At 39.3% G+C, this 27490-nt stretch overlaps 1 protein-coding gene and 1 long non-coding RNA gene across 8 annotated transcripts in view; one reads left to right on the top strand and one right to left on the bottom strand.

Moving 5' to 3' along the window:
- MANBA (mannosidase beta) overlaps window positions 1-27490 on the top strand; it is a 126316-nt gene that overhangs the window by 27837 nt on the left and 70989 nt on the right. For 6 of the 7 annotated variants that reach the window (XR_015165726.1, XR_015165725.1, XM_086406773.1 and 3 more), the window contains 3 exons: window positions 4113-4288; window positions 5348-5458; window positions 26878-27029. Coding sequence is in view for 5 of the 7 variants with exons in the window: in XM_086406773.1 (XP_086262899.1) it covers window positions 4113-4288; window positions 5348-5458; window positions 26878-27029 (439 nt within the window). In the remaining 2 variants the exon portion in view is untranslated. Of the gene's footprint in view, window positions 1-1900; window positions 2040-4112; window positions 4289-5347; window positions 5459-26877; window positions 27030-27490 lie in introns of those variants that run through there. The other variant, XM_086406776.1, reaches the window with a different exon arrangement.
- Window positions 1500-2024, bottom strand: LOC147371047 (uncharacterized). Its single transcript, XR_015165758.1, has 2 exons — window positions 1885-2024; window positions 1500-1714 (listed from the first exon to the last, which is right to left on the bottom strand). It is a non-coding gene; the product is annotated as an uncharacterized LOC147371047 (long non-coding RNA).

Here is a 27490-nt window from a genome sequence, read left to right as displayed (position 1 = left end):
CTGACGATGAGTTCCTGTCCTCTTTGGGCCTAGGGTTGATTAGTCAGGGTGAGGAAGATTGCAAAACTTGATGTAACTGAGAAGGAGACCTGGGAGGGGATTTTGAATCATGTACTAACTTTTCTTCTTTATTCCATCTAGTACTTTATCCGGTTTTGAAATGATCTTGCATTCAGATTCAGGAGAGCGGGGGGTGATAGGTATCCTTTAGGGAAGGATAATTTGTTAGTTACAAGAGTTATGCTAGGAAGCTGTGTTCTAGAAATGGGTCTTGATTTATAAGAGGGAGCATTCCTTAACTACATGTAAGATTACACATTATAAAATTAGCCAGTGAAAAGAAGAGACTGGGTAGTAACAGAAAATTATTGTTTAAGTGTGCTTTATGAACCTAAACTACTGAGATTTTCCATGACTTCTGGTGGGAAGGGTGGTACTCCATTTGGAAGATGAGAGGGCAAAATGCATTGGTATAGGATTTGGTAATGACAATAGGCTCGTAACTCCTCATGTTGGGTCTTTAATTTCTCAGCCTTAGTTTTTTCATTTCGTGGCATTCAAGGAAAATAATGGGATGAGCTCCAGAAGTGTGATGGTTTATTTTAGAACTTTCTGTGTTAGAAGCAGTGGACACTGGGCAATTTTACCAGTAACCTTTGGGAGTTACTGTTACAGATGGAGGCAGTTAAAAGCAGCAGATTCTCTGTTGAAGAAGTGATAGAAAACAGCTGAAGAGCCTGCTTGACCTTAGTGGTTATTGGTTGGTAGGAGAGGCCTAGAGGGCAGAACTGAAACCTGTAGGTTGAAGGAAAAGTGGATTTGAGATCAGTGTAGAGAATGACTCCTCTAGTCAGTCGGTCAGTTCATTCGCTCAGTCGTGTCTGACTCTTTGTGACCCCATGGACTGCAGCACACCAGGCTTCCCTGTCCATCATCAACTCCCAGAGCTTACTCAACTCATGTCCATTGAGTCGGTGATGCCATCCAACCATCTCATCCTCTGTCGTCCCCTTCTCCTCCTGCCTTCAGTCTTTCCCAGCATCAGGGTCTTTTCCAGTGGGTCAGTTTTTCGTATGGGGTGGCCAAAGTATTGGAGTTTCAGCTTCAACATCAGTCCTTCCAGTGAACATTCAGGACTGATCTCCTTTAGGATGGACTAGTTGGATCTCCTTGCAGTCCAAGGGACTCTCAAGAGTCTTCTCCAACACCACAGTTCAAAAGCATCAGTTCTTCAGTATTCAGCCTTCTTTGTAGTCCAACTCTCGCATCCATATGTGACCACTGGAAAAACCATAGCTTTGACTCAGTGGACGTTTGTTGGCGAAGTAATGTCTCTGCTTTTTAATATGCTGTCTACATTGGTCATAGCTTTTCTTCCAAGGAGCAAGCAATCTTTTAATTTCATCGCTGCAGTCACCATCTGCAGTAATTTTGGAGCCCAAAAAAGTAATGTCTTTCACTGTTTCCGTTGTTTCCCTATCTATTTGCCATGAAGTGATGGGATTAGATGCCATGATCTTAGTTTTTTAAATGTTGAGTTTCAAGCCAGCTTTTTCACTCTCTTTCACTTTCATCAAGAGACCCTTTGCTTCCTCTTTGCTTTCTGCCATAAGGGTGGTGTCATCTGCATATCTGAGGTTATTGATATTTCTCCTGGCAATCTTGATTCCAAGATTCTTGTGCTTACAGCTTGTGCTTCACTATGAGTCAAGGTCTGAAAAAAGGGAGGCAGGAGTTTTTGTCATTACACATGTTAAAGAAAGATTAGCACGGCATTTTGGGGGATATATTTTAGGATAGAGAGCAGCAAGCTTTTCTGTAAAGGGTCAGGTAGGGAATATTTTAGTGTTTAGGTTCACGTGGGCTTTGTTGCATTTACTCAACTCTGCCTTTGTGGCACGAAGGTAACTGAGAGCAGTTTGTGAGCAGTGAGCATGGGTGCTGTCTGGGCTGCTGGAACAAAATACTGAAGACTGGGCAGCTTCGGCCACAGAAATTGATTTCTCATGGTTCTGGAAGCTGGAAAGTCCAAGATGAAGGTACTGGCCAATTTGGTTTGTGGTGAGAGCCTGCTCCCTGGCTTGTAGATGGTAAACTTCCTAGTTATGTTCTCATGTGGTGGTGGTGGGGGAGAGAAGTGGGGAGATGGAAGGAGAGACGGGGAGGAGAGGGAGATGGGGGGGGGGGAGGCAGAGACATGGAGGGGGAGGGAGATGGAGAGAGTGGAGACAAAGAGGCATGGAGGGGGAGAGGGAGACACGGAGGGAAGGACATGGAGGGGGAGAGGGACATGGGAGAGAGAGACAGAAATAGGGAAGGGGTGAGAGACATGAAGCGGGGGAGGCAGGGAAGGGGGGGGAGGGAGGGAGAGGGAGAGAGAAATTGCTCTTTTTCTCCTCTTGTAAGGCTACCATCCTATCAGAATAGAACCCCTACCCTTATGAACTCATTTAACATAATTACCTCCTGAAAGACCCTGTCTCCAGATAGAATCACATTAGGGGTTAGAGCTTCAACACATGGAGTTTGGGTGGGAGAAGTGATACAATTCAACCCATAGCAGCTGTGTTCCAATGGAATTTTATCTGTAGAAACAGGAGGTGGTACAGGTTTGGCCCACAGACCGTAGTTTGGCAGCCTGTGGTCTAGAGAAACCAAACACATCAGAAAGTAGGCTAGGTGATCTGTCAGCACACTGCAACAGTTTTGCAGATATGTGCTGTTTTGGTCAAAGACTCAGCCAGAGGACATATTTGATGTCTGGCATAGCTTGCCATCATGTTCTCCTGTATAATAAAACCCTCTCCCCACCGTAAAAATCCTGAACACCACTAAGATATGGTTTGGGTGAAATTATTTGGGTGAGAGTGGCCGCATTTAAAGGTTAAGTGTACAGTCTCTAGTTTTAGACTGTCTTGGTTCACATCCAAGTTGTGCTGCTTACTAGCTGTGGGACCTTGGGTAAGTTATTTAACTTCTCTGAATTGGGTTTCTCATTTATAACATGATAATAGTGGAATTTACCTTATAGTAATGGTGCGATGCGTAAATAAGTTAATGCATGTTGGGGGCATAGTGCAATGCCTAGGTCATAGTATGTTCTTGGTAAATGTTGTCATTTCTTGAAATAAGAGATAGTAAAGGCTTCCCAGGTGGCACTAGTGGTAAAGAACATGCCTGCCACTGAAGGAGATGTAAGAGATGTGGGTTCAATCCCTGGGTTGGGAAGATCCCCTGGAGAAGGGCATGACAACCCACTCCACTATTCTTGTCTAGAGAATCCCATGGACAGAGGAGCCTGGCGGGCTACAGTCCATAGGGTTGCACAGAGTCAGACATGACTGATGTGACTTAGTACGCACACAAGGGAAGCCAGAGGCAATATGATTAGGAGCTAAAGGTGAGGCAGGTGTCAAAGATTTAGGGATATTTTAGAAGATAAATAGCTTTGGATCAGATTGGAGTGTGTGCTTCCATTTAAAAATGATTAAAATGCGGTAAAGGGAATATGAATACTTTTCTGAATAACCTTTTAGTTCCCCTGTTCTGGTATCATCACACTTTTGTCCTTATCCATAGCCCATTATTCTCTTAGCTCATAGGTGCAGGGGCCGTGTTTGTTTACCCTGGTCGCTACTTAAGTCCTATCACTCAGCAAAGTACATGGCATATAGATGGTTCTATTTTTTGGATTAATAATCTACATTTAAAACACATCTTTATTTTTTGCACATCTGATTAATTCTAATACAACTAAGTTTATAGTTTATTATATGGCTTAAAAACCCTTAGTATTTTTACTTTATAAAAAGGAACAAGCAAGAGTTTATCAATCTTGAAAGACATATACTATCTATTCACTTATAATTTTCTATTTATGCCCTGTTTATAAAGTTTTTGTGATTTACAATTGTAATAGTTTTGAGTAGAAGTATATACAAAAAATATAACTTTGGTTATTCTTCTTTAGAATGAAGGATTAAACATTAAAACAGTTTTCACTGAACTCTTGATCATGATTGCATTTGTGGAGCACTTACAGTTTAAAAGCTGCTGTGGTCTTTTTTCAATGAATTCTACATAATATATATATTTTTCTTTTTATACCGTAGATAACTATATGAAGACATGGAATCTTAAAATAGAGTCGTCTTTTGATGTTGTCAGTTCAAAGCTGGTTTCTGGTGAAGCGATTGTAGCCATCCCTGAACTAAACATACAGCAGACAAACAACATTGAACTTCAACCTGGGGAAAGGACTGTTGAGCTCTTTGTGAAAATCGACAAGGTGAATGCCAGCACTTTCTGAGAGGCTACAAGATGGAAAGCCATATTGTTCAAAAGAAAGGCTTAGAAAAAAGGAACTGAATATTAAGGAAAATGTGCCTTTTCCATTTTCTCCTTTACTTTTAACCTGTTATATATTTTTTGGGTGTGCTAGCTAAGGAATGATTTCTTCCAATTTTAAGATTAATAAAATGGAGGTTATGTGATTAATTTGGCATCCTCTCCTCTCAAGAAGTCAGGTGTGTTATACTTTAATTTTTCTGCTGTATTTGCAGTATCCTAAATCCAAAATGCATCCTAAGCATCATATTTGAATGCTGTGATTATTTTTGATACTGGTAAACTATTTTAAATATTGGTGCTTATTCTGAATACAGAATTCTAATTCTCAACTTATAATCTTTCATGAGTAGAAGTGGACGGGATTTTACTTTCTCTTTTTCCTTTTCTTTTCTTGCAATTGACAATTGTGAGCTGAAAAGGATGGAGCAAATCAGCATTCAGTAACTGTTCAGATAAAGTAAGAACTCAAAACACTTTTCTAGTTCTGGGCTTGAAAGAAGAGTTCACCTCAAAGTTCAATTCTAAATGTTAAGAATGTAGAATGAATGTCAACTGAGTGTTGGAATGAGGATGAGATGGTTGGATGGCATCACTGACTCAATGGACATGAGTTTGGGTGAACTCCGGGAGTTGGTGATGGACAAGGAGGCCTAGCGTGCTGCAGTTCATGGGGTCGCAAAGAGTCAGACATGACTGAGCAACTGAACTGAACTGAGTGTTGGAATGGGAAGACTTGTTTTTCTGAATGTCCACATTATTTTGTTCTTTTTGTTCTTTCTCTTCCCTTTTGATATAAATTAATCCATGCTAAACTCCCAGCATGTCATGTTTTTTTAATATTATCTATGGATTGGTATAATTTGACATGAAACAGGGAGGGGGATTGATATTGCTCTGTGCTTGACTATGAAAAGTTGCTGTGATGCTTTGAATTATTGTATTATTTTGCTGAAAATTTGCCACAGATTACTTAGACGAAGTTAATATTTTTTAAAAGGCTATTATTGTAGAAACTTGGTGGCCTCATGGACATGGAAACCAGACTGGGTACAACATGAGCGTTATTTTTGAGCTGGATGGAGGCTTACGTTTTGAAAAATCAGCTAAGGTAAGCAAATACTTCAAGATATTTTGTGAAAAAAGTATATTTTTTGTTAAAATAGCAATACAGATCTTTATAGAAATAGAAGAAAACAACAAAACTTCTGTAACCCCACCACTTGGAGATAGTTGCTAGTAATAGTCATATGCATTTAAAAGCTTCTAATATGTGTGTATTTATCTTTTTAATGGGCCAGACATTGCACATTATTTTATTTATATTCTACTATGCTTTAAATTGTGCTTTATGCCAACATAATAGATATATGTAATTTTGTTGTTGTTATTTAGTCAGTGCAACCCCGTGGACTGTAGCCCACCAGGCTCCTCTGTCCATGATATTCTCCAGGCAAGAATACTGGAGTGGGTTGCCATTTCTTTTTCCAGGGGATCTTCCTGACCCAGGGATCGAACCCATGTCTCCTGCATTGGCAGGTGGGTTCTTTATTGCTGAGTCACAGGGAAGGCATATATAATTTTACAGCTCAAATATTACTACAAGTTTCATATGAAAAAACAGAATCCCTTGTCCATCCAACCCTTTCTATTTCTGTTTTCTACTCCTCAGAATCAGTAATTTTTAACTTTTACTTGTATATTCTGCTGATTACTTTTATTTCCTCAAATAACCTGCTTCTACCAGTATTTCCTAATTTTTCAGGTTTGTATGTTATCTATGGACTTCAGACCTAGAGGATGAGGAACCTACATGATTCTCTCTGATGACCCCCCCTTGGCCCCCAATATATCCATCTTGCCTCTCTCTCCCTCCCAGTGTAGTCATATGGCCATTAGTTAGCTCAGTTTTCAGTGTTTATACTATTATGTTATGAAAATGCTCTTCAAACTTGAACCACATGGTGTCCTAAAATTTTATTTTCTTTCTTGTGCAATTTTCTGTTTTCCTTACAGTTAATAATTGCCTCATGTTTCCAGTTTTTTTTTTTTTTCATTTTTTACTCCCTTTAAATCATATACAAACTCTCGAATATACCTTTTAAATTTAGTCACACTCACCTGGTAATCTATTTGTTGCTTATTATTGCATTTTTTAAAAAAAAATTTTGTTATATTTTGAAACTCTGTCTCCTAGGGCCATTTTCTCGTCTCCCTGATCTTACTTGTTTACTGTCTAGACCTTCTATTTAACTGCAACTTCCTTTTATTATCATTCTAGAAATTCCCTTAATCTGTCTTCTAGGAGTTCTGAGTATTTCCTTCATCTTTCTCTTGGATTGAAAATAGAATCCTGATTCTTTGGACCCATGTTTCTTTCTCTCTTTTTTTTTTTTTGACTCTCCACTTTTGTTAAAACACTTTCTTCAGTAGAGTCCTGAGAGTGTGTTGTAGCTAAAGTGTAATTACATTCTAATTTCTGTTTTCTTATATAGATCTGTTTGTGTTTACTTCTGGAAGCTTTTAGGATTTTGTTATCTTTCATCATCTAATATTTGAAAATTCGAAAATGAGAGGATTTTTGGTTTTGTTGTGCTGGTTGTCTTGTGGGCTCTTCTGATCCTGAAACTCAGTTTGGTTTTGTTTTATTTTTCTGGTACAGCTATTAATCAGAATGGACCTCCTAGAGTGAGAAATATTCTTAGATAACCCCTTCTTTATCCCATCTTGTCTTAGTCTGTGTTCTGGGAAATTTACTTGATTTTATCTTAATTTTTTAAAACTTCTCATTTTATGTCGGAGTATAGCTGATTACCAGTGTTGTGATAATTTTAGGTAGACCGCAGACGGACTCAACCATACATATACATGTATTCACTCTCCCCCCAACTCCCCTTCCATCCATGCTGCCACATAATGTTGAGCAGAGTTCCCTGTGCTATGCAGTAGGATTATCTTAAATTTTAAAATTACATATATTTTGTTATCACTTTAAAAATTTCTACAAAGTTTTGATATTTAAAAAATGCACCATATTTATATTTCATGGTTATAGTATCTTCTTATTTCTCTGAGAATTTTAATTACTAGTTTTGAAGTTCTCTTTGCATTTTTGTTTTCCACATTCATTTATTTCTTTACTTGTTTTAGACTCTTTTATATTAGAGACTTTTCTGGAGTGTCAGTTATTCTTGACATGGATTCATTCTGAAGATTAAATCACAAAAATGCAGACGAGAAGACCCGTATGAGCCTCAGTGTTCAGTATTCAGGTGGAAATCAGCTTTATCATATGGTGATGCCCACGCGTGTATAGCTATAGATCTTCCGTGTGTGTGTGTGTGTGTCTGTATCTGTGTGTTTAGCTTTGCCAGTGAGGACATTCTCCAGTCTTGTGTCTGGGGAATATAAAACTGGTTGTTATCATTCAAAGAGTCTAGTGGCAGGAGGAGATTAAACTTCTGACCGTCAAATGTAGTTTCATCAGTCCACCCCCCTCTCACGGTGTGCTTTGTATCCTCAGGCCTCTCTGAGCTTTTCAGTTGCTCAGTCATGTCTGACTGTTGGCAACCCCATGCCAGGATTCCCTGTCCTTCACCCTTTCCCAGACCTTGCTCAGACTCATGTCCATTGAGTCAGTGATGCCATCCAACCATCTCATCCTCTGTCATCCCCTTCTCCTCCTGCCTTCAATATTTCTCAGCATCGTGGTCTTTTCCAATGAGTCAGATCTTCACATCGGGTAGCCAGTGTATTGGAGCTTTAGCTTCAACATCAGTCCTTCCAATGAATGTTCAGAACTGATTTCCTTTAGGATTGACTGGGTTTGATCTCTTTGCAATCCAAGGGACTCTCAAGAGTCTTCTGCAACACCACAGTTCAAAAGCATCAATTCTTCGGTGTTCAGACTTCTTTATAGTCCAACTCTCACATCCATGCATGACCACTGGAAAAGCATAGTGTTGACCATATGGACCTTTGTCAGCGAAGTAAGGTCTCTGCCTTTTAATATGCTGTATAGATTTGTTATAGCTTTTCTTCCAAGAAGCAAGAGGCTTACAATTTCATGGCTGCAGTCACCATCTGCAGTGATTTTGGAGCCCAAAAAAGTAAAGTCTCTCACTGTTTCCATTGTTTCCCCATCTATTTGCCACGAAGTGATGGGACTGGATGCCATGATCTTAGTCTTTTGAATGTTGAGTTTTAAGCCAACTTTTTCACTCTCCTCTTTTATCCTCATCAAGAGGCTCTTTAGTTCCTCTATACTTTCTGCCATTAGGGTGGTGACATCTGCATATCTGAGGTTATTGATATTTCTCTCTGCAATCTTGATTCCAGCTTGTGCTTCATCCAGTCCAGCATTTCACATGACGTACTCTGCATATAAGTTAAATAAGCAGGGTGACAGTATAAAGCCTTGACCTCCTCCTCTCCCAATTTGGAACCAGTCTGTTGTTCCATGTCTGGTTCTAAGTGTTGCTTCTTGACCTGCATACAGGTTTCTCAGGAGTCAGGTAAGGTGGTCTGGTATTGCATCTCTCTAAGAGTTTTCCACAGTTTGTTGTGATCCACACAGTCAAAGGCTTTAGTGTAGTCAATGAAGCAGAGTAGATTTTTTTCTGGAATTCTCTTGCTTTTTTGATGATCCAGTGGATGTTGGCAATTTGATCTCTAGTTCCTCTGCCTTTTCTAAACCCACCTTGAACATTTGGAAGTTCATGGTTCACCTACGGTTGAAGCCTCACTTGGAGAATTTTGAGCATTATTTTGCTAGCATGTGAAATGAGTGCAATTGTGTAGTAATTTGAACATTCTTTGGCATTGCTTTTCTTTGCAATTGAAATGAAAACTGACCTTTTCCAGTCTTGTGGCCACTGTTGAGTTTTCCAAATTTGCTGGCATATTGAGTGCAGAACTTTCACAGCATCATCTTTTAGGATTTGAAAGAGCTCAACTGGAATTCCATCACCTCCACTAGCTTTGTTCATAGTGATGCTTCCTAAGGCAAATTTGATTTCACAGTCCAGGATGTCTGGCTCATGGTGAGTGATCACACCATTGTGGTTATCTGGGTCATTAATATCTGTTTTGTTTAGTTCTTCTTTGAATTCTTGCCACCTCTTCTTAATATCTTCTGCTTCCTGTAGGTCCTTACCATATCTGTCCTTTATTGTACCCATCTTTACATAAAATGTTCCCTTGGTAGCTCTAATTTTCTTGAAGAGGTCTCTAGTCTTTCGCCTTCTATTGTTTTCCCCTGTTTCTTTGCATTGATCACTGAAGAAGGCTTTCTTATCTCTCCTTGCTATTCTTTGGAACTCTGCATTCAAGTGGGTATATCTTTCCTTTTTACCTGGAATCAAGAAAGAAAGCTTCTCTTCTTTTCTCAGCTATTTTTAACGCTTACTCAGACAGCCATTTGCCTCTTTGCATTTCTTTTTCTTGGGGATGGTTTTGATCACTTCCTCTGGTACAATGTCACAAACCTCCATCCAGAGTTCTTCAGGCACTTTATCAATCAGATCTAATGCCTTGAATCTGTTTGTCACTTCCACTGTATAATCATAAGGGACTTGACCTAGGTCATACCTTAATGGCCTATTGGTTTTCCCTACTTTTTTCAATATAAGTTTGAATTTTGCAGTAAGGAGTTCATGATCTGAGCCACAGTCAACTCCTGGTCTTGTTTTTGCTGACTGTATAAAGCTTCTCCATCTTCGATTGCAAAGGAAAGCTCTCTGATGCTGACTGGCAAAGTGATAGGTGAACTTCAGGATCCCTCCTCCAAAACAACATGTTTCAGTTCTGCTTTGGGATTAAAACTTCTTAGTCATTAGGCATAAAACTGCGTATTTTTTCATGTTACTTTAAACATTCAAAAGTTGAGTCAAGATTGGGAGTGGAGCTGTCTAGAGAAGACAGTGGGGAAAAACAGCCCTTGCACTTTAAAGTAATGCTGTCGAAGTACCTCTCGAGAAGGACCAATCCTCCCCTGTTCCATATATACCTGGGATGGGAATTTAAAGCAAAATGCACCTATGGCTAATTCATACTGACATATGGCAGAGATCGAACCAATATTGTAAAGTAATTATCCTTCAATTAAAAATAAATAAATAAAAAATGCAATAAAAGTGTTTTCCTCTGAAGGTCTAACCATGTATTTTGCCTCTAAATCTTTAAATAAGTCATATAGTAACCTCAGATAGAGGATACTGAAGGATACAATTTGACTTTAGTCTAAAGAAATGACTAGGTCCTGCCAGGACTCAGGATTGCTTGGTATTTACTAGCTTCAGACTCCTTATTGTCCTTCAAATACCATTTCCATGCATGTATGCTGGGGACAGTAAAGATGAGGTAACTTCAGTGTGGCTTGGGATAGCGTGTAGTAAGTAGTGTTAATTACTTCCATAGATTTCCCCTTTCCCCTGACGTCAGCCTTTGGCGTTTGCACCTGGCACCGGCTGTGGTTGTCCTCTGGTGTCACCTCCCATTTGGTTTTACCTCTTCTGTGGGCCAGACACCAAGCTCAGTTCGGAGCTCTACCCTTGAGGAGCTCCTTTTCTGTTTTTGATTGTTTAGTTGTGCTCTGTGTTTTCTAAGGCACTGTATGCGTGTGTGTGTCCATAATATCTACAGGGAGCATGTCCTAGAGTTACCTAAAGAGCCAAGACTTTCCCCCTCATTCTGTCTTGACAGAAGACATGTGTACTCTCCCATGTTGAGTTTCTTGTGAGTTATCTTTATGAAAGGGTAGAAAAGAATGAGTCATTCCACCTTACCAAAGAAAAAGAAAAGGAACTTCTGACTTGTTGCGTGTGTTGGATATAAGTCTATTTCAATTCAGGCTAATATGGTTGCATTATTGTTTATTAATATAAAGATGTCGCTCTTTCAATTGATGAGCTACAGGAGTAAAGGAATACGTATTGCCTCACTCCTCTTGTTAATGCGTGTTTGTGCAATGTGCCTGTTCACGGGGGCTGCTGTAGAGTATTTTTGAAGCTCATTCATTTACTCAATACTTAGGTATCATCTACTGTGTTCCTGCCACTTTGATAGACTCTGATGATAGAGCAGTGAATAAGACACCCTGTCCATTTCTTTCTGAGATTTTAGTAAAACTAATAATTCAGCTGGGAAATTAAATATTTAGACAAGCAATTGCAATAAAGTATGATAAGCACTCTAGAGAAATAGAGAGCACTCTGTGAGCACAGGGCAGGGCCACCCTGGGCAGATTTGCAAAGCAGGTGATCTGTGCCCTGAGGGATCAATAGAATTCAACCCTGCAGTACAGCAAAGAGGCAGAGGGCAAGAGTGTGTCAAAGCCAGGGTCTTGGAGGAATATTGTGTGTTTGCGGAGGTGAAAGGAATTTCCGTGTGGCTGTGTTTGAGTGTGAGGTAGAATAGGATGATATTATAAAGATAGGCTCGGGCAAGAGTCCATGGAGCCTAGTAAGCCATGTGAAGGAATTGAACTGTCCTGAGGACATTGGAGATTTTTGAAGGGTTTTAAGTGGTCTTTTGACACACTGTTTTTATAATTTGCATCATTGGCTAATTAGTTGATATTTAAAATTCTTTGACGATTTCTCTGTGGTTTCCTGCTTGATTTCTTGCCGAGTATTTGTAAAAGAACAGTTCTGTATGTTTTCCTTGCTGTTGGAGTTCTCTGACGGTGTGTCTGCTTTCATCATTGGTTTTGATTTCCTGTCTCATCCTGCTGTCTGCTTAGTCGTCATCAATCCAGACCCCAGCCTCCTACCCCCAATGCTGTAGTTTACCCATCCATCTCCCCTCCCCTGTCCCCCCACTTGCTCTGGTCACAGCACTGCTGTGGTCCACAGCGTGTGTCTCCTTAGTCAGGTTTGTGCTTTGTCTTCATGTCTCATTAAATGGTGTTTTTCCCCCATAGCAGTAAGTTTGAATTAGTGTATCACTATGCAGTTACAGGAGAAGGCAATGGCAACCCACTCCAGTACTCTTGCCTGGAAAATCCCATGGACGGAGGAACCTGGTAGGCTGCAGTCCATGGGGTCGCACAGAGTCGGACACAACTGAAGCGACTTAGCAGTAGCAGCAGCAAGGGGAGAGCAGTGATCATACTTGTTTTATGTAGATTATGTAGATAAGATTGGAAGAATGACAGGATTAGGATTAGTCATTTATTAGGATTAGTCAGAAGATTATGGCGGTAACTCAGGCACAAGATGACAACTGCTGAGGAGTTAGATTTGAGAGAGATTTAGGAGGTAAAATTTGAGAGAAATTTAGGAGGCTTAAAGATGTATAGAGATAGGAGAGGATGATTTATGAATGATTCTTAATTTGCTGGTTTGTGCCACTGAATGTCAGGTGGCAATTCTGTGTCAAAGACTCAGAACGAAGAACACATTTGGAAGATGAGAAGGAATGAAAATTATTTCTGTGTTACAGGTGTTTTGTGTGGAGTGATCGAGAGATACTCCCAAAATAATATTTGATGAGCACTTCATTATGTGGGTCTAGAGTTTAAGAATTAGATCTAGGTTAAAGATACTGATGTGTAAGTCAACAGAATATAGATCATTGTAGCCATCGGCAAGGGATGAACTACTTAAGTTACTTAAGTAATGGGGGCCAAGCTAGATATTTGAGGAAAGTGAAGACTTGAGAAAAGGCTGGAGAGGGCTAAGGGACTGTGATAGGATTGTGAGGCAGCACTGGGGTTGAAAACTGTGCGTCTCTTTTCTGAGAGTCACAGTATCTTCACTTTGAAAGAATTATTGATTTCTTTTTTTAATTTTAGTTTTTTAACACCAAAAACATTTCATACTGAGATATAGCTGATTAACAATGTTGTGGTATTTTCAGGTGAACAGCAGAGGGACTCAGCCATACGTATACATGTTTCCATCCCCCCCAAAACCCCTGCCCATCCAGGCTGGCACATAACAATGAGCAGAGTTCCATGTGCTGTACCATAGGTCTTTATTGGTTATCTGTTTTGAATATAGCAGTGTGTACATGACCTTCCCAAAGTCCCGAACTATCCCTTCCCCTGGCAACCCTAAGTTCATTTTCTAAGTCTGGGAGTCTTTTTCTGTTTCGTAAGCAAGTTCATTTGTATCATTTCTTTCTAGATCCCACATATAAGGGATGCTGTATGGTATTTCTCCTTCTCCATCTGACTTACTTCACTCATTGTGACACTCTCTAGGTCCATCCATGTTGCTGGAAATGGCATTATTTCATTCTTTTTTAATGGCTGAGTAATTCCATTGTTTATATGTACTGTATCTTTTTTTTTCTCTTGTAGAGAGAAATTTTGTTTTGCAATGTTTTCAGTATATTCACTTCACATGTCTTTCAGTTAGCTGGAGCCTCGTACACAGTTTGGTAGCTTGGAGTCAGCTCCAGTGACAATATATTCCCCTCTGCACCACACATCCCATATACTTCTTAACTTCGGGAAGAATGAAGTGGCCCTAATGTTCATACAGCTGAAAACAAAGCCCTAATTGGCATTCTGACAACACAACCATTTGTTGATCCATACGCCATTTGTAATTTTTGCCCTTTCCACTCAGTGTATCCTGAAACCCAGTGACTTGCCAGGGTACCCTGATGTCAGCTCCCGTCATTCCTCTACTCTCAGAACACTCAGCACGGTGAACACTTGTAACTACTGATTTACTGAATTACTCTGTTCTTCTCAGCAGAGTGTGAGCTCCACGAGCAGGATTCCTCTTTCACTACCGGTCTCCTCAGCACCAGGCATATTATGGTTGCCCAATAAATTATGTTGAATTGAAGAAAATGAAAGTTTACCTTAAAAAAAAAAATCTGTCATTGATAGCACCCAGGTTAATTGTTACGTTTGGGGAAGTGAGATGGGTAGTGACAGGGCAGGGGCATGAAAAGGTTGCTCGCGTGTTCTGTTCCTTCACCTGCTTACCCGGGCACGTTCACCCCTTGATCATTTATGCAGCTGAACTTGTGATTGGTGCATTTCCTGAATGTGCTGTTGTTTAGTCACTTGGTTGTGTCTGACCCTTGTGACCCCGTGGACTGTAGCTTGCCAGGCTCCTCTGTCTGTGGAATTTCCCAGGCAAGAATACTGGAGTGGGTTGCCATTTCCTTCTCCATATATGTACAGTATCTTCTTTGTCCATTCCTCTGTTGGTAGACATTTAGATTGCTTCTATGTCTTGGCTATTGTAAACAGTGCTGCAATGAACATTGGGGTGCATATATCTCTTTGGGCCATGTTTTTCTCCAGATAATGCCTGAGAGTGGGATTGCAGAGTCATATGGTAGCTCTATTTTTAGTTTTTTAAGGAACCTCTATATTGTTCACCATAGTGGCTGTATCAATTTGCATTCCCACCAACAACAGTGCAGAAGGGTTCCTTCTCTCCACACCCTCTCCAGCTTGTTGTTTGTGGATTTTTTGATGATAGCCATCTGACCCATGTGAGGTGATATCTCATTTTGCATTTGCATTTAGCATTTAGTTTTGATTTGCATTTAGCACTGTTGAACATCTTCTCATGTGTCTATTGACTATCTGTATGTCCTCTTTCAAAGAAGGCAATGGCACCCCACTCCAGTACTCTTGCCTGGAAAATCCCATGGACGGAGGAGCCTGGTAGGCTACAGTCTATGGGCTCGCTAAGAGTCGGACACGACTGAGCGACTTCACTTTCACTTTTCAGTTTTATGCATTGGAGAAGGAAATGGCAACCCACTCCAGTGTTCTTGCCTGGAGAATCCCAGGGACGGCGGAGCCTGGTGGGCTGCCGTCTATAGGGTCGCACAGAGTCGGACACGACTGAGCGACTTCACTTTTCACTTTTCACTTTCATGCATTGGAGAAGGAAATGGCAACCCACTCCAGTGTTCTTGCCTGGAGAATCCCAGGGACGGCGGAGCCTGGTGGGCTGCCGTCTATAGGGTCGCACAGAGTCGGACACGACTGAAGCGACTTAGCAGCAGCAGCAGTATGTCCTCTTTGGAGAAAAGTCTATTCAGGTATTCTGCCCATTCTTTTTTTGAGTGGGTTGTTTGTTTTGATGCTATTAAGCATCATAAGCTGTTTGTAAATTTTGGAGACTAATCCCTTATTGGTCACAACATTTGCAAATATTTTCTCCCAATCAGGGTTGTCTTTTTATTTTGATTATTGTTTCCTATCATGTGCAAGAGCCTTTGAGTTTAAGTAGGTCTCATTTGTTTATTTTTGCCTTTATTTCCATTATTCTGGGAGATGGATCAAAAAAGATGTTGCAGTGATTTATGTCAGTGTTCTACCTATGTTTTCCTCTTGGAGTTTTATTGTGTCTGGTCTCACATTTAGGTTTTTAATCCATTTTGAGCTTATTTTTGTGTATGGAGTTAAGGAATGATCTAATTTCACTTTTTTACATGTGGCTGTTAAGTTTTCCCAGCACCGTTTGTTAAAGAGACTGTCTTTCCAATATCGTTTAGTCTTTTTTCCTTTGTCATAGAATAATTGACCATAGGGTGCATGGGTGTATCTCTGGGTTTTCTATCCTAGAACCACCGATTTCTGATGGTGACATTTTAGGCTGGTTTGGTGGTGTTTTGCAAGCCATTATAGGTATGTGGTAGGTTTAAAATTGTTTTCTGAACCCTCTGCCTATCCTGATTTTATACATGCTAATTATATTTATCATATTTGAGCAATACTTTAAAGTTTAGGTGAGGCTTGAATTCAAAACTCAGTATGTTTCTCTTCTGTGGTTTTTGAAGTTATCTTCTTATTCTAAAATGTTAGGGGAATGATAATTCTGTATCACGTAGAAGTCAAGGTACTATTTTTTTTAGCTCATTAAAATCGTAACAATAACACTTTAATCAGTTTTGTAATTTTGCTCCTTAGGAGATTCAGAAGAGAGCTGTGAAGGTGATGAGAGGAAGAAAGGATAAAGGAAAGAGATAATGTAACTGGAAGGCGAGCTGGTTCTTTAATTTGTTATTTATGGTATTTTTAGGTCATACCTGAATGGTCCAGTGGTTTTCCCTACTTTCTTCAATTTAAGTCTGAATTTGGCAATAAGGAGCTCATGATCTGAGCCACAGTCTGTCCCCGGTCTTGAGAAATAGATTTAAGGGACTAGATCTGATAGATAGAGTGCCTGATGAACTATGGACTGAGATTCATGCATTGTACAAGAGACAGGGATCAAGACGATGCCCACAGAAAAGAAATGCAAAAAAGCAAAATGGCTGTCTGGGGAGGCCTTACAAATAGCTGTGAAAAGAAGAGAAGCGAAAAGCAAAGGAGAAAAGGAAAGATATAAGCATCTGAATGCAGAGTTCCAAAGATTAGCAAGAAGAGATAAGAAAGCCTTCCTCAGCGATTAGTGCAAAGAAATAGAGGAAAAACAACAGAATGGGAAAGACTAGAGATCTCTTCAAGAAAATTAGAGATACCAAGGGGACATTTCATGCAAAGATGGGCTTGATAAAGGACAGAAATGGTATGGACCTAACAGAAGCAGAAGATATTAAGAAGAGGTGGCAAGAATACACAGAAGAACTGTACAAAAAGATCTTCATGACCAAGATAATCACAATGGTACGATTACTCACCTAGAGCCAGACATCCTAGAATGTGAAGTCAAGTGGGCCTTAGAAAGCATCACTAAGAACAAAGCTAGTGGAGGTGATGGAATTCCAGTTGAGCTCTTTCAAATCCTGAAAGATGATGCTGTGAAAGTGCTGCACTCAATATGCCAGCAAATTTGGAAAACTCAGCAATTGCCATAGGACTGGAAAAGGTCAGTTTTCATTCCAATCCCAAAGAAGACAATGCCAAAGAATGCTCAAACTACCGCACAGTTGCACTCATCTCACACGCTATTAAATACTCAAAATTCTCCAAGCCAAGCTTCAGCAATATGTGAACCGTGAACTTCCAGATGTTCAAGCTGGATTTAGAAAAGGCAGAGGAACCAGAGATCAAATTGCCAACATCCACTGGATCATGGAAAACGCAAGAGAGTTCCAGAAAAACATCTATTTCTGCTTTATTGACTATGCCAAAGCCTTTGACTGTGTGGGTCACAATAAACTGTGGGAAATTCTGAAAGAGATGGGAATACCAGACCACCTGATCTGCCTCTTGAGAAACCTATATGCAGGTCAGAAAGCAACAGTTAGAGCTAGACATGGAACAACAGACTGGTTCCAAATAGGAAAAGGAGTACATCAAGGCTGTATATTGTCACCCTGCTATTTAAATTATATGCAGAGTACATCATGAGAAACGCTGGGCTGGAAGAAACACAAGCTGGAATCAAGATTGCCGGGAGAAATATCAATAACCTCAGATATGCAGATGACACCACCATTATGGCAGAAAGTGAAGAACTAAAGAGCCTCTTTGATGAGAGTGAAAGAGGAGAGTGAAAAAGTTGGCTTAAAGCTCAACATTCAGAAAACAAAGATCATGGCATCTGGTCCCATCACTTCATGGGAAATAGATGGGGAAACAGTGGAAACAGTGTCAGACTTTATTTTTGGGGGCTCCGAAGTCACTGCAGATGGTGACTGCAGCCATGAAATTAAAAGATGCTTACTCCTTGGAAGGAAAGTTATGACCAACCTACATAGCATATTCAAAAGCAGAGACATTACTTTGCCAACAAAGGTCCATCTAGTCAAGGCTATAGTTTTTCCAGTGGTCATGTATGGATGTGAGATTTGGACTGTGAAGAAGGCTGAGCGCCGAAGAATTGATGCTTTTGAACTGTGGTGTTGGAGAAGACTCTTGAGAGTCCCTTGGACTGCAAGGAGATCCAACCAGTCCATTCTGAAGGAGATCAGTCCTGGGTGTTCTTTGAAAGGACTGATGCTAAAGCTGAAAGTCCAGTACTTTGGCCACCTCATGTGAAGAGTTGACTCATTGGAAAAGACTTTGATGCTGGAAGGGATTGGGGGCAGGAGGAGAAGGGGACGACAGAGGATGAGATGGCTGGATGGCATCACTGGCTCGATGGACGTGAGTCTGAGTGAACTCTGGGAGTTTGTGATGGACAGAGAGGCCTGGCGTGCTGCGATTCATGGGGTCACAAAGAGTCGGACATGACTGAGTGACTGAACTGAACTGAACTGATGGTATTTTTTCATTCAGCTGTAGTAGGACCAACGAGAGGGAAGACGAGAGCTTGAAGTGGAGTGTTTGAGGTTGAGGTTACTCCCAGGAGAGGCTGTACCAGAGTCAAGGTGTTTATGCTAGAATGGGTAACTGAAGAGCAACTCCAAACTCATTTGCAGGGAACTTTAAAGAGTTTTTATGTCCATTTGACTGGTAGAGGTTGAATTGAATGATCTCTTATGCCTTCCTACACTTACATGATTGCTCACAAGAGGAAATCAGAATGATGTAAAAATTTGAGCTGTTTTGCAAATTTCAGAAATCAGTATTGGCATCTGAAATGTAGATTAAAAGTATAAATTATTTCCAAATTTGTTTAAGAGAGCTGATACCTAATTCACCTTTGTTTCCATCTGGAGTAGTTCTTCCAGGAAATTCAGTTTCTTGCCCATCCCAAATTTCTTAATGTTTTCGAACTTGCCATTATTTAGCAAGTGAAGAGATGTGACTGCTACTTGCCATCATAATCTGTTTCCTGGCAGGAGTCTCTTAGTCTGAGTTCTTTCCAGCCTTTATTTGGTGGGAATGTGTCAGACTGGGATTTGTGTTTACTTATTGCAGAGTATAACACACAAGAGAAAAGAAATGGAACATAAGTAAAATGTTTAATGAATGATCAGAAGTTGAACACTCATGTAGCTGTCATCCTGACTGAGTAACAAGAGAATTACTAGCACCTCAGAGGTTCCCGGCTCTTGCCAGCTTCCCTAATTACTACCCGCTTTCCTCTCTGCAGATCCACAACTGGCTTCTAACACTATAATTTATTTTTGCCTGGTTTTCAGTTTTGTTTCCATGGAACTACATCATTTGTCTAACTGGCTATCTTGGCTCAACATTATATTTGTGACATTTAGATACATTGTGGTGTGTAACCCTAGTTTGTTTACTTACACTGTTTTGTAATATTTCATTGTGTTACACTTTCTGCTGTTGAGATTTGGTAGTTTCCATTTTTGGCTTTTCTGAATAATGTTGCTATGAACATTACTGTATGACCCTCGGTGCACGTATTCCCCCACCAGAATTTCTGCTGGCGGTGAGATTGCTGAATGCTAGGGTATGCATGGGTACAGCTTTTACAGAGAGTGCTAAACTGTTTTCCAAAGTGTTTGTATTTCGCCTTTACTCATGCTCACATGCTTGTTAACACTCAGTACTGTGTCAAAGAGGAATTTTTTCCCTCATCTCCGGCTCTTCGGCCCTCTCTTATCGGCTCTCTATTGTTCATGTTTCCTGATGGTTTCATTGTTATCCTGGGCTTGCTTTAGGCAAAAATATTTTCATATTTTTAAAGTATCTCATTGAAATCCATATTGTTAGGCTTATGTCTTTCTTGCTTGTCTTCCATCGACATTAGACATATGCATTTTAATTTTTATGTTTACTGGACAGGTTGCAAGCCAGCAACACAGTCTCAGACAGAATGCCTTGGGGAAGTTACAGATTTTCGTTGTAGCCCATGCAGCAGAGATGTACTGGGTCTTAAAAAGAATGCAGGCACTGTGGGGAAGGGAAAGTGCTGACTGTATTTCTTTTGGACAGGAAAGAATATCTTGTCTGAAATTTGTTTTTGTTAAAAGGAGTAACTTTGGAGAAATAGTTTTAGTATGACGGGAGATAACATGAGGCAAAATTAATGAGTACTTTAAGTAAATTACAAAAATGAAAGTAAGTGGTGGGGTATTATAAAGTCTGTCAAGCAAGTTATTTCAAGAGGAACCTTAGAATGTGAGTCATATTACTAAGTGAAAGAAGCTAATCTGAAATGATTCCAATTATGTGATATTCTGGAAAAGACAAAACTATGGAGATAGTTAAAAGATCAGTGGTATTGCTACAGGTTGGGAGGTGGAGGGAGAGATGAATAGGTAGAGCACAGAGGCTTTTTAGTACAGTGAAACCACTCTAACACCAGAATAGTGATGGATACATGCATTATGCATTTGTCCAAACTCATAGAATGTACAACATTGTGAGTGAGCCCTAATGTAAACTATAGACTTTGGGTGATTATGAGGTATCAGTATGGGTTGATCAGTTGTAACAAATGTGCCACTGTGGATGTTGATAATGGGGGTAGATATTGATGTATGGGATCATGGGATAAGCTTTGCAGCTTATTTGCTGTGAGTCTTAAACTGTTCTGAAAAACTTAAGTCTTTTCTTAAAAAAACTTGAAATAGAGAAAAGTGTGAAATGTGATGTGTAATATATAATATTTTGCTTGGTAAGTGCATATTTGGGTTCATATATAAAATGTTGGCTTCCCAGGTGACTCGTTGGATAAAGAATCTGCCTGCAATGCAGGAGACAGAAGAGATGTGGGTTTGATCCCTGGGTCAGAAAGATCCCTTGGAGAAGGAATTGGCAACCCACTCCAGTTTTCTTGCCTTAAGAATCCCATGGACAGAGGAACAGGGTGGACTATAGTCCATAGGGTCCCAAAGGGTCGGACATGACTGAAGTGACTGAGTACATATGAGATGTTTTGCTAATTTTAGTATCTTTAGAATTGAAATTAATTTTTTTTACTAGATAATTGTTTTAAAACTAAGGAATCAAAGTAAAATGTGACATCAGTGGTGGCAGTTATTAAAAAAACCCCAGAGTACCTTGGAATTCTTTTTGGTAGCACTCCAGATGCTCCATACAGCGATCAAATGTGTGAGTTAATCAGATATTAGATTAGAGTCCATAGAGAAGGTGATAGAGTTGAAATAAAGAAGTAGTCTTCTATTTCTGGAAAGACTGCTGCTGTACTTACAGGTATCTTAAAACACCTGGATCCTTTTTTATAAACCTCTGTTGTGGTTAGCTCCATAAGAGTACTGCATATGTGGCCAGTATCAACCGTGGAGTTCATACAAAAATCAAGGCGATTAATCCCAAATTTTGCTTTGCTTCCTGAAAATCATTCTTTGAAACTTGCCGAATTTGCTCTTTTGGAAACATCTCTTTTTTTAAAAAAATATTAATTTTTGTCTGTGCTGGGTCTTCATTGCCGCATGGGCTTTTCTCAAGTTCTCGCAAACAGGGGCTGCTCTCTAGTCGCAGTGCGCGGGCTTCTTACTGTGGTGGCTTCTCTTGCTGGGGAGCACGGGCTCTAGGGCACGCAGGCTTCCGTAGTTGTGGCTTGCGGGCTCTAGAGCACAGGTTCAGTACTTGTGGCTCACAGGCTTGGTTGCTTTGAGGCATGTGGGATCTTCCTGAACCAAAACCCATGTCTCCTGCATTGGCAGGTGGATTCTTTACCACTGAGCTATCAGCAAAGCCCAGAAATATCTCTTCATCTGTGAAGTTTTCTGGAAATTTGGAAAAATTTTATTCATTCTTTTTAATCTCAATTCATCATTGAAAAAAGCTGCAGAAAGTCTTTCCTAGACAAAAAGAATGCTTGTTATGAAGCTAGGGCACCAGAAGGCTGAATTCTAAAAAGATAATCTTGGCTTTAAAGTCCTGTGTGAGTCAAAGAAAATGTGGACATGTATGAATCAGCTCATTTGTGTCCTCTGCTAGTGTGGCTTTTTCCTTCTGAATTTTTCTGTCCTTAGTGTAGAATTTTAGATGAGGTTAATCAGATACAAATATATATGCTTTAAACAATGTACAGTGAAATTCCAAGCTTTTAAAACTCTTAAAAAAATTTGAAGGCTATTTATTTTGCAAAAACGAACTGTGAAGAAATGAACATTTACATAGGAAAAAACTCCCAAACTTGAAGAGGAGTGCCAGGAGAAGCAACAAGAAATGCTGATCTTACATTACCTGAAGAAACCAAGGTTTCTTGGTTGACTGTCCCAACCATTTTCACCAAGAACTGAAGGCTTGTTTGAGCTGCATGAAGTACTGAGCAACATGGATATACACGGAGATTAGCATACTAAGTGAAGTCAGTCAGAAAGACAAATACCATACGATATCACTTGTATGTGGAATCTTAAATGTGATGCAAATGAACTTACCTATGAAACAGACCCACTGCATCAGTGAGCAGCTTTTTTCATCCAGTAGTATTCCGTATTGTATATATACGGCATCCACTGTATCCATTTCTCTGTTGGACATTTAGGTTGTTTCTGTATCTTGGCTATTGTGAATAGTGCTGTTAGGAACACAAGAGTTGCATGTATCATTTTGAATTATAGTTTCATTTGGATGTATCACTAGGAATGGGATTGCTAGATCATATGGCAACTCTATACTGTTTTCCAAAGTGACTGCACCAACTTACTCTCCCACCAACAGTGTAGGAGAGTTCCCTTTCCCCATACCCTCTCCAGCATGTGTTATTTTTAGACTTTTTAATGATGACCATTCTGACTGGCATGAGGTGATATCTCACTGTAGTTATGATTTGCACTTCTCTAATAATTAGCAATGTTGAGCATCTTTTCCTGTGCCTGTTGGCCATCTGTATCTGTTCTTTGGAGAAATGCCTGTTTAGGTATTCTGGCTATCTTTTGATTGAGTTACTTGGTTTTTTTATATTGACCTGCATGAAGTACTAAGTGAAGTTGCTCAGTCCTGTCCGACTCTTTGCGACCCCATGGACTGTAGCCTACCAGGCTCCTCTGTCCATGGGATTTTCCAGGCAAGAGTACTGGAGTGGGGTGCCACTGCCTTCTCTAGGGGATATTCCCAACCTAGGGATCAAACCCAGGTCTCCCACATTGCAGGCTGACATTTTACTGTCTGAGCCACCAGGGAAGCCCTGGAAGCATGAGCTGTTTGTAAATTTTGGAGATTAATCCCTTGTCAGTCACATGATTTGCAAACATTTTTTTTCCCCCCCAGTCCATAGGTTCTTTTTGTCTTGTTTATGGTTATGGTTTCCTTTGCTGTGCAAAAAGTTGTAAATTCGATTAGATCCCATTTGTTTATTTTAGCTTTTATTTCTATTACCTTGGGAGACCAGCCTAAGAGATTTGTGTCAAAGGATGCTTTGCCTGTGTTCTCTGCTAGGAGTTTTATGGTGTTACGTCTTCTGTTTAGGTCTTTAAGCCATTTTGAGTGTATTTTTGTCTACTGTGTGAGGGTGTGTTCTAACTTCACTGGTTTATGTGCACTGATTTACAGCTTTCCCAGCACCACTTGCTGAAGAGACTTTTTCCCATTGTATATTCTTGCCTTCTTTGTCGAAAAGTAATTGACCATGGGTGCGTGAGTTTATTTCTGGGCTCGCGTTGTGATGGGTCTTTTATGCATGTATGATATTGTAATATAATGCATGGGTTATTTGAAAAATGTTGATTTCTGGAGATTTTTAAATGTTTCCAGATGTTAAACCATTTCAGTATATAAAAATCACATTCACATTTGTTAATATCACAGTCAATAACTTCTGAAATGTTTTTAAGTATTGGGAAGTTCTCAAGCTCTTGGTAGGGTGTACAAGTTTTTCTAAATTCTAATTTTTAACTGTTATTTGCCTTGAAATGAAAAGGCTCAGTTAGTCATTTTCAAGAAAATGTCTAGCAAGTCACCAATCTGAATAAACGTAGTTTGTCCAGTGGTTCTTTCAAGTTAAAATAAAGCTTTGTGAACCAGATGGCTAATTCAGCTTACAACTCAAACTGCGGCCCAGATGCTTTTCCTCAACACATCCATCCTGCATGATGCTTTATTCACAGTTCCCACTTCATCATTTCATCACACAGACTTCTACAATGACGTGTATTCAAGATTGGGATTTAATAGATTTAATGATTTTTTGTTGCTTTATCAAGGACGTCCTTAAGTGAAACTGGCTCCTCCCACCAATAAATGCATGAAGGTGAGGAATATAATGACTCCAGCACAAATTGGAGACACTGCCTTGATTTCTGCCAAGGCAGCAGCAATGTTACCCTCTGTAACACTCTCTTAGCTAGCACGTGTGCTTCTCTAGTAAATGCAGTGTGATAACCAACCCTGTGCTAGTGGGTTTTTTCATTTCTAGTTCAAAAAATATTATAATATGACATAAACAATGTACTACAGTGTAGTAAAGAATGTATTAGCCTTTAGAAGAGCTTATCACATCTAAGTTTAAAATATTCAACTTCTTTTTCTTTATACTTAGAATGATTGGTCTCAAAGTGATACTACAATGTAACTGGCACCATAAATATTATTATTATTTAAATGTTCCATTGCATAATGTGTGCGTGCTAAGTCACTTAAGTTGTGTCCAGCTCTTTGCAGCTCCATGGAATGTAGCCCACCAGGCTCTTCTGTCCATGGGATTCTCCAGGCAAGAGTACTGGAGTGGGTTGCCATTTCCTTCTCCAATTGCATAATGCACTGTAAGATAAATTATTACCATCTATAAAGTTGAAGGGAATATGGCTTTCATCACAATCTCGTTTCTTATTTATTATTTTCCCCAGTTTCTTTGGAGTAGATTCCTCCCTTCCTTGAGTCAGAAGACTCTCTGATAAATCAGTTTTATTTTTTCCAGCACTTTTAAATGTAGACAGTGTGGTGGTAGGTGAGAATGTTAATCTTCTAGTCCCATTTTAAGACAATAATTTAAGATAAAAATTAGGAAAAACATTATAAATACGTTTACTTTTAGAATGAGATGAAATATCATTAAATGAGTCTCAAAAATAAAAATTTATTTTTATTTGACAACTTAAAAATTATTACTTGAACAAGTTCACCAAAGGTACCTCATCCTTTTGTGTTTCTGTATAAGTTGCAGGGAAAACTTTGGCTTTAAAAATAAGAATTTATTGAACAGTAATGAGGCTACAGAGATGATAGCAGGAATAACCACCAACAGCTGGTAAGAGCAGAGTAGTAATGAGAACACATTGAGCTAATCTCTGAAAACCCACCTCTTTATACACTCAACCTCTGTTATAGAACACACAAGAATATACAAACACGCATTCCATTAGCTGTCAGAATGATGTCATCACACATCTTGTAGCTTCTGGAAAATTCCACTGTCCCCTCAAAAGAGTAAGAGTGAAAAAGGCACATAATGTTTTAGCTTTACTGTGAAGATAGTTTTGAACTCAGAGATCGCCTTGAAAAGTCCCCAGGGATCCCGTATGCTGCTGCTGCTGCTGCTGCTGCTAAGTCACTTCAGTCATATCCGACTCTGCGTGACCCCAGAGATGGCAGCCCACCAGGCTCCCCTGTCCCTGGGATTCTCCAGGCAAGAACACTGGAGTGGGTCGCCAGTTCCTTAGTCACACTTAAATAACTGTTGTTCTAGATGTTTGAAACTACCATCAAGATGTTTTAAAGTTACCTCTGAAAATAACCATTTTTTAAAAGAACATCTTTGCATCCTAAAGCAGATGTGGTAATTCTCTGTCAAGATCATCCTCATCAAGGCCTTGTTCTGTGTCTCTTACAATTAACTCTGGTGTCTTTTGTTATGTCATATTAATTAGGGTAAGCGTCAGAAAGTGGAAGAACAGTGGGCACTTCTACTACATGAAATACGTTGATCTATTAATTAGAGAAGAAATGCATAATCTTGTTTTCAAGATGAGGCTTTATTGGTATGCAACTATCTCCCTCATTCCTTGATCCAGTTTGTGGCTGGAAAGAATGAAGATTTGGATAAGAATACAATCTTTTCTAGTTTGCTGCTCATGCTTAACTGTGGAGAAACCTGGCTGGACTGTCTCTGGGACAAAGATCTTAGCTTCTCATGCAGCAGTGATAACACTGGACTTTGTGCTTCCGTCCCTTCTTCCAGTGGAAACATCACTCGCATTTCCAGTCTCTCTACTTGTGCTCTCTCAGACATTGAGTTTGATGGATAATTAGTTAGGATTAAATTGCCCACTAAACAAAATGGTTTTTGTAATATTGAGGTCCTAAGATGGAAAATTGTTAAATAATGAAATACCTTGTGCTGTCTTTCTTTGATTCTAAGGTGCACATTTTGGCAGATTTTAGCAGCACTGAAATGAGAATGTGTTTTTTAAAGGTGTATCTGCTTAACTGGTGAATTTTCTCCCCCACTTTTGTGAAGTAGTATCAATTTTTCTTTTAATTTTGAAATGTTATCTCAAATATATATTTTTTGTCATTATTGCAAATGCTACTTCATGGGAAAGACTACAATATATTTTCACTCTTTAATGGTTTCTGTGTTTTTCTTTTCAAAGAGAAATAACAGAATCTGGCAATAATTTACATATATATCTTCTTAAAAATGCTCTTTCTCATTAAGTGCTTCAAGTGGATAAAAAATTAACACTAAATTATCTTCATATAAACTGCTCAGAAGTTTGCTTTTTAAAAAATAAAAACTCTTATTTTTTTAAGGCTATAGTAAATAATATAGTTTGGTTTTGGCATATGCTTATGTTTTAAATTTTATATTCATTATTTAATTCTGTTAACAATAGGTTTATTTTAGGACAGTGGAACTTGTAGAAGAGCCCATACAAAATTCTCCTGGTCTGAGTTTCTACTTCAAAATTAATGGACTTCCCATATTTCTGAAAGGCTCGAATTGGATCCCTGCAGATTCATTCCAGGATAGAGTAACCTCTGCCATGTAAGTTATCATCTTTTATTTCTTGTTCCTCTTATTATTATCAATCCCACAGAGCTTAAGAGCTACTCATTTTAAGTTTTTTTGTTGTTGTTGTTCTGGTGGAAGGAACCAAGAGGTAACATATAAATCTAGGATGATGAAAACTCTAGAATGGAAAAAATTTTTAAGTCGTTTCATTCTCATGAGCTATAGGCCATCTGACAGCTAAACTATTTGAGGCCGCTGAAACTATCTAATTTTTATAAATTGTGTCTAGAGGAACAAGAAAATGGCTAACGTGCATCTTGGATAGTTAGCCCCTGTAAAAAAAGATGATTAAATCTGACTTTAAAATTCTTTTTTGAAGAATATTGGGGGTTTTTTTTGTTTGTTTGTTTGGTATGCTTTACCAAAAAAATGGTAAATGATAAATTTGGTAATGTAATGCTTTATCAAAACTATTTACTTCTTCATGCTAAGAA

Source organism: Bos grunniens, chromosome 6 (assembly GCF_055505025.1).
Source record: "Bos grunniens cultivar Pamir isolate PY7600 chromosome 6, Bosgru_T2T1.0, whole genome shotgun sequence".
Classification (NCBI taxonomy): domain Eukaryota; kingdom Metazoa; phylum Chordata; class Mammalia; order Artiodactyla; family Bovidae; genus Bos; species Bos grunniens.
The sequence above is the reverse complement of the archived record's forward strand: the minus strand, read 5'-3'. Positions and strand labels throughout refer to the sequence as shown.